At 44.0% G+C, this 13,936-nt stretch overlaps 1 protein-coding gene across 1 annotated transcript in view; it reads left to right on the top strand.

Annotated features, from left to right (window-relative positions):
- LOC138446987 (adenomatous polyposis coli protein 2-like) overlaps positions 1–13,936 on the top strand; it is a 325,030-nt gene that overhangs the window by 135,764 nt on the left and 175,330 nt on the right. Inside the window, exon 5 of the mRNA XM_069602483.1 lies at positions 3,363–3,428. Within this exon, the coding sequence (XP_069458584.1) occupies positions 3,363–3,428 (66 nt within the window). The remainder of the gene's footprint in view (positions 1–3,362; positions 3,429–13,936) is intronic.

Below are 13,936 nucleotides of genomic sequence, written 5' to 3'. Positions count from 1 at the left end.
GCTTTTCTGTAATTCCGAGAGTATGTGTGAGATTGCCATATCACAGCCTACTCTGTGGAGTACTTCCTAAGTACATTTCATGCAGGAAGTGGTGGCACCAGACATTTTCTGTATTATAATAATCTTCATATATTTATTAAGCTGTAACTGGTGAGGCTTCCTGACGGGGTGTTCACGGAGCCTTTTTGTCTGCTGCGCTGCGTCTTTCTCGGGAAGCACTCTGGGAACTCTGGCCTGTGACGAGGCAGGTTTCAATCATTCCTGGAGGGTTTGGGTGATTGGCACAAAGAGGGGTCAGGCGACACTAAGGAAAGGGTTGGAGTCATGGCAGGTTGAAGGGAGTGTCCTTAGGAAAAACCAGTGGTAGAATGAAACCCTTTAACTGGGTATATTTTACGTCTCTGTACCCTTTGCGCACAGAAGCTGAATAGTTCAGCATTGTTCCACATCTTAAAGACTGCTAAGAAAATGCTAGCTTATTGCATTTTTAAAGTGTGTGTGTGTTTTTTTTTTTTTTTTCCTTTCTCAACTGTTGACCTGGCAGCTGGTTGGGAGGATGTGTGAACTTCAAGTGTGATGACGCGACAGCAGAGGAGTCCAGCCGTGGTGCGGTGACCTCCAAGCTCTGTGCCTGGGAGGCCTGGGCACACACTCATGACAGGTTCAATCCTAGGAAAAGAGAGAACACGGCAGAGGGGAAAGACAAAGAAATCTGCAGAGATGTGGATGAACCTAGCGCCTGTCATACCGAGTGAAACAAGTCAGAAAGGGAAAGGCAGATATCATATAGGAAGGCATATATGTGGAGTCTACAAAGACAGTACCGCTGAGCCTGTTTGCAGGGCAGCAGCGGAGATGCGGACGTGGCGAATGGACGTGTGGACACAGGGTTGGGGAGGGAGGATGGGACAAACTGGGAGGCCCATGGACATGTGTACACTGCTGTGTGTGCAGTAGCGTAAAAGGAGAGAGCCAGCTGTAGCTGCTCCACAGCACGGGGAGCTCAGCCTGAAGCTCTGTGATGACCGAGATGGGGAGGGTGTGGGGAGTGAGGTCCCAGAGCGGGGAGACACATGCATGCATATAGCAGATTCACGTTGTTGTACAACAGAAACTAATGCAATATTGTAAAGCAGTTAGACTGCAATGAAAACAAATGAAGAAGGAAGAGGGAAAAGGAGCGTGGGAATGTTAGCAGAGAAAAGGGAAGCGAGGTCAAGGTGGGCAAGGGAGAAAGATGCTCCGCCCTCCTCGCTTCTCTTCCTCTTCTCCTTCATCTCATAGCAGGAGCGGGTGAGAAAGCAGGCAGATTGAAAAGGGGGGAAAGAGAGTGAGATGAGAGGTGGGAGGGCACTTGGAGGTGGTAAAGGAGGAGAATGAGTCAGAGGAAGCGGAAGCGAGGGGGAAGGAGACAGGATGAGAGCGATTTAAATGCGGAGAGAGGAGCCAGGCACAGAGAAAGGTGTGTACATGGTGGTCTCCCCAAGAGCCGTCAGTTGGTCCCAGCAGTGCACCCGCCAAATAGCCAGGGTCCCTCCCAGCAGACAGTTGCCTGACTTTTGTGTTAACTTCAATGCCGTTCTGTTTATGTCTCCCCGTGTCGCTGGTTGCGGTTGCACTCTATGTGATCAGAGAGCCCCCGCGAGACCCGGCTCTGTCTTCCCTGCCGCTCTCAGTGTCGGGCAGACTTCTGAGTCAGGGTTGCTTGCATTTAACGTCTGCTATCCTTCCTTGTGTACAGGTAGGAGAGTTGAAAGGGAAAAACTCTTGCTGAGCATTGCTGCATTTAGAGCTCATGCGTACAAATATTCAAAGCGCTTGGGAAAAAACCCGATACAGTTCCAGACCAATATTTTTCTCTAAGTAAGGTAGTTGACTTGTTCATTGCTGGGCTGGGGACTTGCCCTAATCCAGAGCCACACTCACTGTGCCTGAAGGTGGGCAGGAAGCCTTCACGATGTTCCAGGTCTGGTCAGGTGCTTTCTAAAGTGAGCACCCCTGGCCTCCTCTGCACGCTGGCTTCTGGTCCTGACCTTTCCTGACTAGAGCTCTCATTCCTATTGTAATTCCTAGCCTTCTGCACATTCTGGACTCTTTGCCCATGTTGGTTATTGTTGTTGTTGTTTAGTCCCGAAGTCATGTTCAACTCTTTGTGACCTCATGGACTGTAGCCCGCCAGGCTCCTCTGTCCATGGAATTCTCCAGACAAGAATACTGGAGTGGGTTGCCACTTCCTTCTCCAGGGAATCTTCCCAACCCAAGGATGGAACCCACATCCTACATTGGCAGGCAGATTCTTTACCGCTAAGCCACCAGGGAAGCCTGTTTTAGTTATTATGGAGCATCTGAATAGATGTTCACTAACTGGTCATGGAATAAATGAATGGCTGTGGTGGTTGTCTTATGAGTATAAAAGCAAATTCTTCTAGAATGAGCTATGCTTTTACGTATCTGTACCATTAGCCGATCTGTTCTGAAAAGGAAAAGTTGATTTAGCCAGCAGTAAGGGGCTCCTGAGGAGTTTATTCAGCTATAATTAATGGATTATGATTCCATTCACTCCTGGACACCAGAGGATGGTCTTGAAGTTTCAGGCAGCCTGTTTCTTGTTAAGTCTTGTAATTGCAGGCCATATGCATGAGGCACTTCAGAGCTATGCTTCTCAGACATGAGTGTGCATAGGACTTAACGTGAGGATCTTGTGAAAATGATGATTCTGTTTCAGGAGTTTTGAGCATTTCTCATTCTCTGGGGATGCTGAGGTTGCTGGTCGGTAGACCCGACTTGAGTAACAGGATTTTCAAAATGGTTCTAGTAAATAAAGTTGGGATTTATTCTATGAAAATACCTAGATGCATTTCTATAGTTTGCAGAACAGCAGACTTCCTAGGGGGAAAACTTATAAGTACCTAACTCGTATTTCAGCTTGCAAATTTGTGAGAAATCTTTCCCACACTTAAACAGAGAAACCCTATACTGACCAGCCCCGCAAACTACTTCCAAATGATCCTTTAGGTTGTACTCCTCTTAATATACAGCTTTATTTATTTAGGCTTTTCCAGATTTGGGAGGCCCTGGCCCTGGTGTAGCTACTTTAGCAACAGGGATGACTTCTAAAGCAGAAATATTCTTTGGAAGATCAGCAGTTCAAGGGCTGTGTTTATGAGACCTTCACATTTATTGATTGTGACCAAGCAGAGAAGTTCTCCAAGGACAGTCAATTAGAATGGCAGCAAGTAGGAAACGGCAATGTTCAGCTTGAATTTTGCAAGCGAAACCTCGCCTCTGCCTACATATGTTCCAACAGATCTCTGAGTTTGAAGCTGGAAGTCTTCTCTAACAAGGCAGCCTTTATTTTCCAGGTTATCCGCAGCCAGTATGATGCCGTCTTTATAATCCCTGGAGGAGAACGTGCTCATCATGTTCAGGTAAAGGAGTGGTGAGTACCGCAGGCCACGGCGTGACCAGTGGCATTTGCCTGTCACTGTTTGAGACAACATTCAATTTCATTATACAGTTGACATCATTCTCTTGTGTGTGTTCTACTCACTGATAACCAGCGTGCAGAGGGCCAGTCATGGGTGGTCTCAGTGAATTAGTGCACATTTTGGAAGCATCTCAGAGTCTCTACAACAGAGTACCTTTGTAGACAACCAGGGAAAAAACAGGACTGGTCACCAGAACTCTCTCTCCATCTTCTACAGAGCTAACATAGACTTCTTATGATTGTTCATCTTTATCACCTTATCAGAAGGCTTTTATCTTTTCAACATTGATGTAAATGGGTGAACACCAAAGACTCTTCTAATTAAAGTCTTATCTCTGTTCCCTTATCTGAAGTTGCCCTTCTATAGAGAGTCTTTGCGTTTTCCTTTTAAATAAATGTATGTCCCACAACTTTGATTTGCCCAAATAGGTCACCAGGATTAATTTTCCATTAACCTTTATTGCGTCTTTCTTTCTAATCATCTTTTTAGAGGATTAAACAGTTCCCATTGGGTCAATCTCTGTGTAGGATGTAGACCATCTTTATTCTTTGGTGGCCTTGATGGAACGGATGTCGATGGTGGTAGCCTCTGGTCCAGTACTGCACCTGGCCCCATTGACGATCTGTGGATAGACCCCCACAGGAGTTCTGTTTACCATGGCAATTTTGTCATTGGCATCAGTCTGTATTTGTTTTCTCTGGCAGCTGTAACGAAGTAACAAGGGCTGGATGGCTCAAACAACAGACACTTGTCATCTGGAAGCCAGAAACCTGAAATCAAAATGTCAGCAGGCTTCGTCCCTTCTGGAAGTTGTAAGGGAGAATGTGGTCCTGGCCTGTCCCAGCTTCTGGTATCCTCAGGTGTTCCCTGGCCTATGAATGGCCATCTTCTTCCTGTGTCTTTGAATTGTCTATCTCCATGTTCAAACTTCCCCCCTTCTAAAGACACCTATCATATTGAATTAGAGATGCCTTTCATGACTTTTCTCATAATTTAACCATCTGCATAGATTCTATGTCTAAATGAGGCCACATTTAATTAAGACTTTCATATCTTTGGGGGATACATAAAATCAGCCCATAACATTGTCTAAGAAAAGGCAAATTCATTCCTTTTGGTTTGCCCTGAAGAAACTAGAACCAGGCTTCTTGCTTAATATTAGTTGAATGAGCGAATGGCAGAGACGGTAACTACCATGGTCAAATTCAGTTGGCAAAAGTAAAGCGCAGTGACCAGGAGCAGACAGGCCTTCTACTCCGTCGTCCTCAGCAAGCTCGAACTTTCGGGAGAGTCCAAGTTCAACAGCATCCTAAATGGGATAAGAGTCGTCCCTTTAAAAGTAAGAGCAAGTAGACAATTTCTAAAAGGTAGCATTTTGCCCGAGCCCGGCCCGCTTTCTCTGTCACATCTCAGGCTGAGCTGCCAGTTTACACAGTACCGCTATCAGAACATCAAGGTATCTTTCCAGCTAATTCAAAACCATTTAAATCATACTTAGCCGGGCTGTTCTTTCTTTCCAGCTGTATCACTTTGCACTTATTAAATTTAACATTCTGTTCCAGAGCTCTCATCTCTAAACGGGCTCCTGAAACAGACCTGCGCCCGTTGTATCTTCTCTCTTCTCTGTGCTTCCTCGGCTTCAGACTATTAGCTGCAGCCTTTTGTGTGTTTAGATTTGATAACATTATGAGGATGCTGGTCTCCAGATAGCAGTTAAAGGGTCCATTTCTCAGAGATGTTTATTTAGAGAACCCTTATTTCTTGCAAGGGTGGCGCTTTCTGGATGTGTCTACTGTGACTTCCAGGAAAGGAAGTCTTACAGAAAGGCTTACCTTCCTGTCCCCAGGGGAAGCCTCCTGCTGAGCGAAGTCCAAGGCCATGGGAACCTGGTCCGAGGAATGAAGCAGGCATCTTTAGGGATCCTATGAATTGATGTCAGCCCCTGGGCTCGTGCTGTAGACCATGGGGTTCCAGCTTGACTTTCCCAAGACTGCACAGCAGGCAGGCTGGGGTCATTGACTTCCAGGCTTCTCAACCCCACGGAGGCCATCCTATGGCCAAATAATAGCATTGGCCCAGACAGCACTGGATTTATAAGATGATGACAGGCAGGAGAAAGTGAAAATGAAAATAAGTCATTTTAGCATTTTTATGTTGACACTAGTCCTAAGGAAATTGGTAAATTACATAACATATTTACAGGGTACGCAATGCGTGCAGGCAGAGTTCCACCAAATGCCACCATATATGGTTGTATAACTTCATCTTCATGCCTCCACTATTTGCTTATCTTTTCCATTTTATCAAAGTGCATACTACTCTCTGTTGCAAGCCTTCTGAAACTTACTATGTGAATCTCCTCATTTGGTCTGTGAGAATGTCAACAGGCATAAATGAAAACAATTGATTTTGGTCACACCATGACCATATCAGAGTAATGGTGGAAGAGCTCTTTGATAGTGATGTGTCCGGTTCAGTGAGCAGCTGCATCTCGATCATTAAACTGTCCTTAAACAGCTTTTGTTGTTTAGTCGCTAAGTTGTGTCCAGCTCTTTTGTGACCCCATAGACTGTAGCCCACCAGGCTCCTCTGTCCATGGGATTTTCCAAGCAAGAATACTGGAGTGAGTTGCCATTTCTGTCTCCAGGAGATGTTCTTGACCCAAGGATCAATCCCATGTCTCCTGCATTGAAGGCAGATTCTTTACCACTAAGCAAACAGCTTGCTTAGTGGCATCTGGTCCCATCACTTCATGGGAAATAGATGGGGAAACAGTGGAAAGAGTGTCAGGCTTTATTTTTGGGGGCTCCAAAATCACTGCAGATGGTGATTGCAGCCATGAAATTAAAAGACGCTTACTCCTTGGAAGGAAACTTATGACCAACCTAGACAGCATGTTGAAAAGCAGAGATATTACTTTGCCAACAAAGGTCCATCTAGTCGAGGCTATGGTTTTTCCAGTAGTCATGTATGGATGTGAGAGTCGGACTGTGAAGAAAGCTGAGTGCCAAAGAATTGATGCTTTTGAACTGTGGTGTTGGAGAAGACTCTTGAGAGTCCTTTGGACTGCAAGGAGATACAACCAGTCCATCCTAAAGGAGATGATGGAATGGATGTTCATTGGAAGGACTGATGCTGAGGCTGAAACTCCAATACTTTGGCTACCTGATGCGAAGAACTGACTCATTTGAAGAGACCCTGATGCAGGGAGGGATTGGGGGCAGGAGGAGAAGGGGATGACAGAGGATGGCTGGATGGCATCACCGACTCAATGGACATGAGTTTGAGTGAACTCCAGGAGTTGGTGATGGACAGGGAGGCCTGGCGTGCTGCAATTCATGGGGTCGCAAGTAGTCGGACATGACTGAGCAACTGAACTGAACTGAACTGAACTGAGTGCCTAAATTATGCATTGTTATAATTTTTGTGTTGTAATACATCTTATTTTAATAACTAGGTTATTTTGTATGTACCTAACACTTCTCTACCATTAAAGAGAAATACACCAGAAATAAAACCTTAAGTGCCTTGAAAACTAGAAACTAATTTACTATTGCTAAGTATTTTCCTCTATTTCCATTTTACACTCTAATTTCAGTAATCTGAGATTTCTGAAAATTCAGATATATGCGTTTTGTGGAACTGATAATAGTACACATATTCATTATGAAACTCGGATCTTTAAACAAAGGGAAAATTATTTTGTTTTTTTAGTTAGTAATTAACAGTAGTTTTTTTAAAGACCTCTGAAATTTTAGAGTATATTTATGATACATGTAAAGTATTTTAATTAAAGAACTTGTGCTTTGAATCAAGATCTTATCAGACTTTCTCAGAAGATGTTTGCGCATGGGTAAGTTAAGATACAAATCTTAGCCTTTGTTCTCCTTGGGTTCTTTTTCTGCCTCTGTCTCCTGACAGTTCCTTTTTTGTTTCTTTTAAATCTGTGAGTTAATACCTAGTGCTTTTAAGCTCATAATAAAGTCATGAAGAAGAGTGGAGGGCTTCTGGCGCAGAGCTCAGAAGCTTGGCATGCCCCTCCATCACTTGCTCCCCCGACATTTAGGTCTCAGGAAGCTTTGTCAAATTTTCTACAATTCTTTCATATTTTTGTGGCCCTCACTGCGTGGCTGATGCTGCTGGAGTACCAGATGGCTGAGGCTCCACGGGAGGGCAGGAGCTGCCCCGTCTCCCCAGGCCACTGTGAGTGGGGAATGAGATGATGGTTTCAAGACGACTAGCACAGGGCCTGGTATATTATTAAATAAGCATGAAGTCGTCATTGCTCTCAGTGTTTACTAGACACAGAGCAAAGAGGACCTCGGCCCCTAGGAGCTGTGTTGCACACTGTGAGCCCTCCTCTCATCTCAGGTATGCAGCCTGTACTGGCCTCCATCCTGCCCACAGCAGCAGGGCTGCCCACAGCAGCAGGGCTGCCCGCGCCAGCAGGCTCATCCCCAGCCACACTCTTCCCTGCCTTGCTGCTGCTAAGGGGAAGTCAGGCCCTCCTAAGCCGGTGCTTGATCAGCTCAGTGCCCTCTCTGACTAGGTTGGCCAAAACGTTCATTTGGGTTTTTCATACCGTCTCATCAAATACCCAGACAAGCCTTTTGGTCACCCCAGTATTCACTCTATAAGTCATCAGTCCTGGCTACATTCGCTTACTTTGGATTCTCACCCACAGTTCATTCTTTCCCATTCAAGCTCCATCTTCAGAACATCCTCCCTCCACCATCCTTCAGGACCTCACTTAAATTCATCCCCTCTATGAACACTTTTCTCCATTCATAATGTATCCTTTCTTCATTGCAGGGGAACTTTCAACAGACTCTCCACATCACGCAGGTTGACACCTGCCTCTCTGATGTCACGACTCGGTTCTTTAACACCCTCGGAAGGGCTGGCAGGTGCTTAGGGAAAGGGCCACGTACTTATTACATGTCCTGTTTGTGCTCAAAGCACAGCTTCTTGCAAACAGTGGACACTGCATTGATGTGTGTGAAAAGAGTGGAGGGAAGACAGAGTTCCCGTAATTTGTAAGGCTGCTACAGAGGTGGAACCGAGGGATTGATTACTTGCCATCTGGGAGAAGCAGTGGTTAATGCAGGATCTGAATGACCTCTCTCAGGGCAGAATGACTGTCAGCAAAGGGAGGGGGGTTACATTAAACCAAAAGCTGGAACGTCCACTCTGAAAGCTAGTTTATCCGCCCTAAGGCAGGCACGTGGGAAGAGACTTGGAAAGCCATGAAGCCGTATGGGCCCCGGCTTGACAGTGACTGACAAATGAACAGGTAAGAGCACCGCTATTGCATTAAGAAGCTCTGCATCTCTCCAGGAGATGGCCCTGGAAGACTTGATTCAATTTAAGACTTCTCTGCCGCAGATCTGGAGATAATCACAAATGCAGAAATATATTTATGAAAGTCTGTTGCCACTGAGCTCAAAAGACCATAATCCTATTACTTGTGAGTTTGAAAAGGGTAAACATGAATAACCGAAAGGGAATATCGATTACAGGAGTAATATGAACAGGAATAATGGAATTAAAGTAATTGAGGCAATATTGGACCTAATGGACCTTGTTTCTCTTAATGCCTCTCTTCTGCTCTTCACATTGACTTGGCCCTAAAGTCGATTGGACTCTGTGCACCGAGAGAGAAGAACATAATGGAAGAATTAGTATTGCTGTCTATAAAAAAAAAATCAATCTGTTGTTCTTACAGAAGAACATCAATCAGTCTGTGAAATCAATTAGCTGGAATTTTTTACATTCAGCTCATAAGGTTACGGGACAAAGTGATGAGCAAAGCCGGTCTGCCTCGCACATAGTAGATACTCAGGAAAGGTTTCTTGAGTTAAAAGCCAGAGGAGACCACGGATTTTTGTTGAAACACAACTTCAGTGTAAGTCCTTTCGTGGGTACTGATTCAGTCCCGCCCCTTCTCCTTCCTGGACTGAGTCCATCATGCTGTGAGTGGAGTCGACTCCATCTCACTGATCTCTGCAGTGAGTTCTCTCCAAGTCGCTGCCTGGCCTTCCAGGCCAGTCTTGCGTGACCTCGGGTCTCTGTGTTATTTAAGGTCTGACCTGTTTCCTGTGACTAGGTTTTCTGCCCTGTAGAGCACTAGCAAATTACATTTCGGGGGAAATATCCCTTTGATGACATTACTGCCTCTCCAGAAAGCTTGCGTCTCCCCTTTGTCTCCCAAGTTACAGGCTCATTGTACTTTACACCCTTCCCCAGCCTGTGGCTCTGAAGAGCTTCTGCGTTTAGACTTCTCCCACTGCCTGTCCACACTCAACTCCCACCGGCCCTACCTGGGCCCAATGGGGAAGGCACATGGGTCTCTGCAGGGCGTCATCCCGTTTTCAAACAGGCAGGATGCTCTCCTTGGAAGTCTTCTTCTCATATCTATATCCCTCCAATTAGAGTCCGTCTGGCCAAGGCACACCTGATCTTCCTTAAAACTGTGTGTTATCAAGAACTGTGTTGTGAAGATGTTTATTTCAGTGAAATGGTATGAGGAACTAAAGAGTTGCAGGCACAGAGTAATAGAATTGCTTTACCAGAAATTGGGCTTTCCAGGTGGCTCAATGTTAAAGAATCCGCCTGCCAGGGCAGGAGACACAGAAGACGTGATTTCAGTCCTTGGGTGGGGAAGATCCCTTGGAGGAGGAAATGGCAACCCACTCCAGTATTCTTGCCTTGGAAATCACATGAACAGAGGAACCTGGTGGGCTGCAGTCCATGGGGTTACAAAGAGTCAGGCAAGACTTAGTGATTGAGCATATTTCAATGATAATGGGGTTTTTGATGTCTGTAGGAGTGTGACTTTAAAATCTGAAGATCCTGCAAAGTACAACATGGCACCGTGTTTCTTTTCACAGGTTTGTTGTGAACTAAACTGGAATTTTAAAAAACAATTTCAACATTTTAAGGACCCACAATGATGAAAAACTAAGAATAAAGACTTAGAGCAGCTGTATTTTAAGTAGAAGAACTTTTTCTCCATTCTCCCAGCAGTCTTGGTCTGCATTAAATAAATCTTCTCAATCAATTGATCACTTTGTATCTAATACACATTTTGCAGATTCTACAGTAGAAATGTTTCTAATGTTCTTCAAAACTGAGTTTAAGTCCTTTTTCCTCCATTGGCTTTGCCTCTTATCATTCAGCTCTTCTGTGTGGTGGTTTTTCCCCCTCCAGATACCTTTTTTTAAGACTCATGATCCATTTAAGGATCATTAAAATATTTTTAAATATTTAACCTTTTTGAGAATTTTTAGATGCTATTCTGAAATAGGGATATATTTTAATTTCCCACAATGCCGAACACATTGTTAGGGCAGTGTGACATATTGATTTATAAAAATATATAATTATAAGGTTCAGTTTCACCTAAATTCCCAAGTTGCTCTTTTTCCAGCTTTACTATTTCACCTAAGGGCTTGGCTGATAGCTCAGTGGTAGAGAATCCACCTGCCAAAGCAGGAGACTTGGATTCTGTCCTTGGGTTGGGAAGATCCCCTGGAGGAGGAAATGGCAACCTACTCCAGTATTCTTGTCTGGAGAATCCCACGGACAGAGGAGCCTGGCGGGCTATAGTCCAAGGGGTCACAAAGAGCTGGACACCACTTAGTGACTGAATAACAATAAATTCCATGTGAACACTGGAGTTGGTCTGAATGGTTTAAATTTTCTTTAAAAAGTTGAATAATCCCCATTTCAATGTCGATGTGGAAAGATGAAGAGTGAGATAGGTTTCCAGTTATAGATGATACATGTTTTAGTTCCTGGTACTTTTCAAGACACCATTAAAATGACAGTTCAGTGATCTTTCTGAAAAAACAATCACCCACCTAAAAGAACAAAGAAATGGGGCAATTACCATAGCATTGTGGAATCTGTGAATGAGTGGTGGCTTATTGAGCACAGGAGAAATCAAGAAGTAGCCTTCTTCATTGTGTAAAGAAGTGTAAAGAAGAATTTACACTGATGGATTCTACAGAAGCTCAGTAATTTTCAGCAACAAGAACCCTTTGTAAATGAGAGTGAAGATAGGAGTAAAATCAGGAGTATTGATGAACGTTTAGATCTGCTCCCCAACTTTACACAGGCAGGTAACTGCCCCTCTTCAGTTCTAACATAGAAATGGAGGTGTTTTTGTTTTTTTGTTTTTTTTCTGTAGAGATGATAAAATAGAGGCTTCTGCATTGGAAGGTGTCAGGAAAAGTAAAAAGTAGTATTATCCATACATAGTGTTGAAATCAGGGAGATTGCATTGATTTACCAATTACAGTCACCTTCTTCTCCCTGCCCCCTAGCCCCAGGACACAGGGTGATAACCTGCCTACATGAGACCTCAGGAGACTTCCCTGGGATTCTGACCTAAAAATATAACACAGGGGTGCTCAATCAGGGGTTCCCCAAAGAATAGGCCTAACTAGAACACTCCTAAAGTGAATCCCAAGTCAACTCTCCTTCCACCCCAACTCTCTCCCCACCATACAACCCTTTCTATTGGCTTTCTTTAATTATCAGCAGACAGCCAAGGAATATGAGATATTTAAGAAAAGTTTCTCTCATGAAAGACAGACACCAAAACGTGCAAACAGGAAAAAAAAAAAAGCAACTTAGAGGAAACAGAACCTTTGCAAGAAGGAAGAAATCTTAAAAAAAGAAATCACTTGTATCTTCAGAGACATAAGGTGTGATATTATAGCTGGGACACAGAAAAGAATTTATAAGACTTGGGAGATTAAAGTTAAGGAAATTTCCCAGAATGTGAAGTAACGAGAAAGAATGCAAAGTAATATAGAAAAAAAAAAAAAGAAATTTATAGGATTGGCCCATGAGGTCCAACGTCCAAAAACAGTACCACCCAGCTTGAGAGAATATAGAAAACAGAGGACAGAAAACCATCAAAGGACTAATTCAACAGAATTCCCCAACCAAAGACAGGAGTTTCCCAATTAAAAGATAATACCAGTGCTCATCATGAAATGTGACAACATTCTAGCAAATGACAGGGTCAGTCAGTCAGTTCAGTCCCTCAGTCGTGTCTGACTCTCTGTGACCCCATGGACTGCAGCACACCAGGCTTCCCTTGTCCAGCATCAACTCCCACAGCTTGCTCAAACTCATGTCCATTGAGTCAGTGATGCCATCCGACCATCTCATCCTCTGTCATTCCCTTCTCCTCCTGCCTTCAATCTTTCCCAGCATCAGGGTCTTTTCCAGTGAGTTAGTTCTTCGCATCAGATGTCCAGAGTTTTGGAGCTTCAGCTTTAACATCAGGCCTTCCAATGAATACTCAGGACTGATTTCCTTTAGGATTGACTGGTTTGATCTCCTTGCAGTCCAAGGGACTCCAAAGAGTCTTCTCCAAACACCACAGTTAAAAAGCATCAATTCTTCGGCACTCAGCTTTGTTTATAGTCCAACTCTCATATCTGCACATGACTACTGGAAAAACCATAGCTTTAACTAGACAGACCTTTGTCAGCAAAGTAACGTCTCTGCTTTTTAATACTCTGTCTAGGTTGATCATAGCTTTCCTTCCAAGGAGCAAGTGTCTTTTAATTGCTGCAATCACCATCTGCAGTGATTTTGGAGCCCAAGAAAATAAATAAAATCTGCCACTATCTCCACTTTTTTCACCATATATTTGCCATGAAGGGACCATATATTTGATGGGACCAGGTGCTATGAACTCTTTTTTTGAATGCTGAGTTTTAAGCCAGCTTTTTCACTCTCCTCTTTCACTTTCATCAAGAGGCTCTTTAGTTCCTCTTCACTCTCTGCCATAAAGGTAGTGTCATCTGCATATTTGAGGTTATTGATATTTCTCCCAGCAACCTTGATTCCATCTTGTGCTTCATCCAGCCAGGCATTTTGCATGATGTACTCTGCATATGAGTTAAATAAGCAGGGTGACAATATACAGTCTTGAAATACTCCTTTCCCAGTTTGGAACCAGTCCGTTGTTCCATGTCCAGTTATAACTGTTGCTTCTTGGCCTGCATACAGATTTCTCAGGAAGCATGTAGGGTGGTCTGGTATTCCCATCTGTTGAATTTTCCAGAGTTTGTTGTGATCCACACAGTCAAGGTTTTGGCATAGTCAATAAAGCAGAAGTCAATGTTTTTCTGGAACTCCCTTGCTTTTTCGATGAGGCAGCAGATGTTGGCAATTTGATCTCTGGTTACTCTGCCTTTTCTAAAACCAGCTTGAACATCTGGAAGTTAATGGTTCACATATTGCTGAAGCCTGGCTTGGAGAATTTTGAGCATTACTTTACTAGCGTGTGAGATGAGTGCAATTGGGTGGTAGTTTGAGCATTCTTTGGCATTGCCTTTCTGTGGGGTTGGAATGAAAACTGACCTTTTCCAGTCCTGTGGCCACTGCTGAGTTTTCCAAATTTGCTAGCATATTGCGTGTAGCAC

The sequence above is a fragment of the Ovis canadensis genome, chromosome 10, assembly GCF_042477335.2.
Source record: "Ovis canadensis isolate MfBH-ARS-UI-01 breed Bighorn chromosome 10, ARS-UI_OviCan_v2, whole genome shotgun sequence".
In the NCBI taxonomy this organism is placed as follows: Eukaryota; Metazoa; Chordata; class Mammalia; order Artiodactyla; family Bovidae; genus Ovis; species Ovis canadensis.
This window is presented reverse-complemented; position numbering and strand designations above follow the sequence as displayed.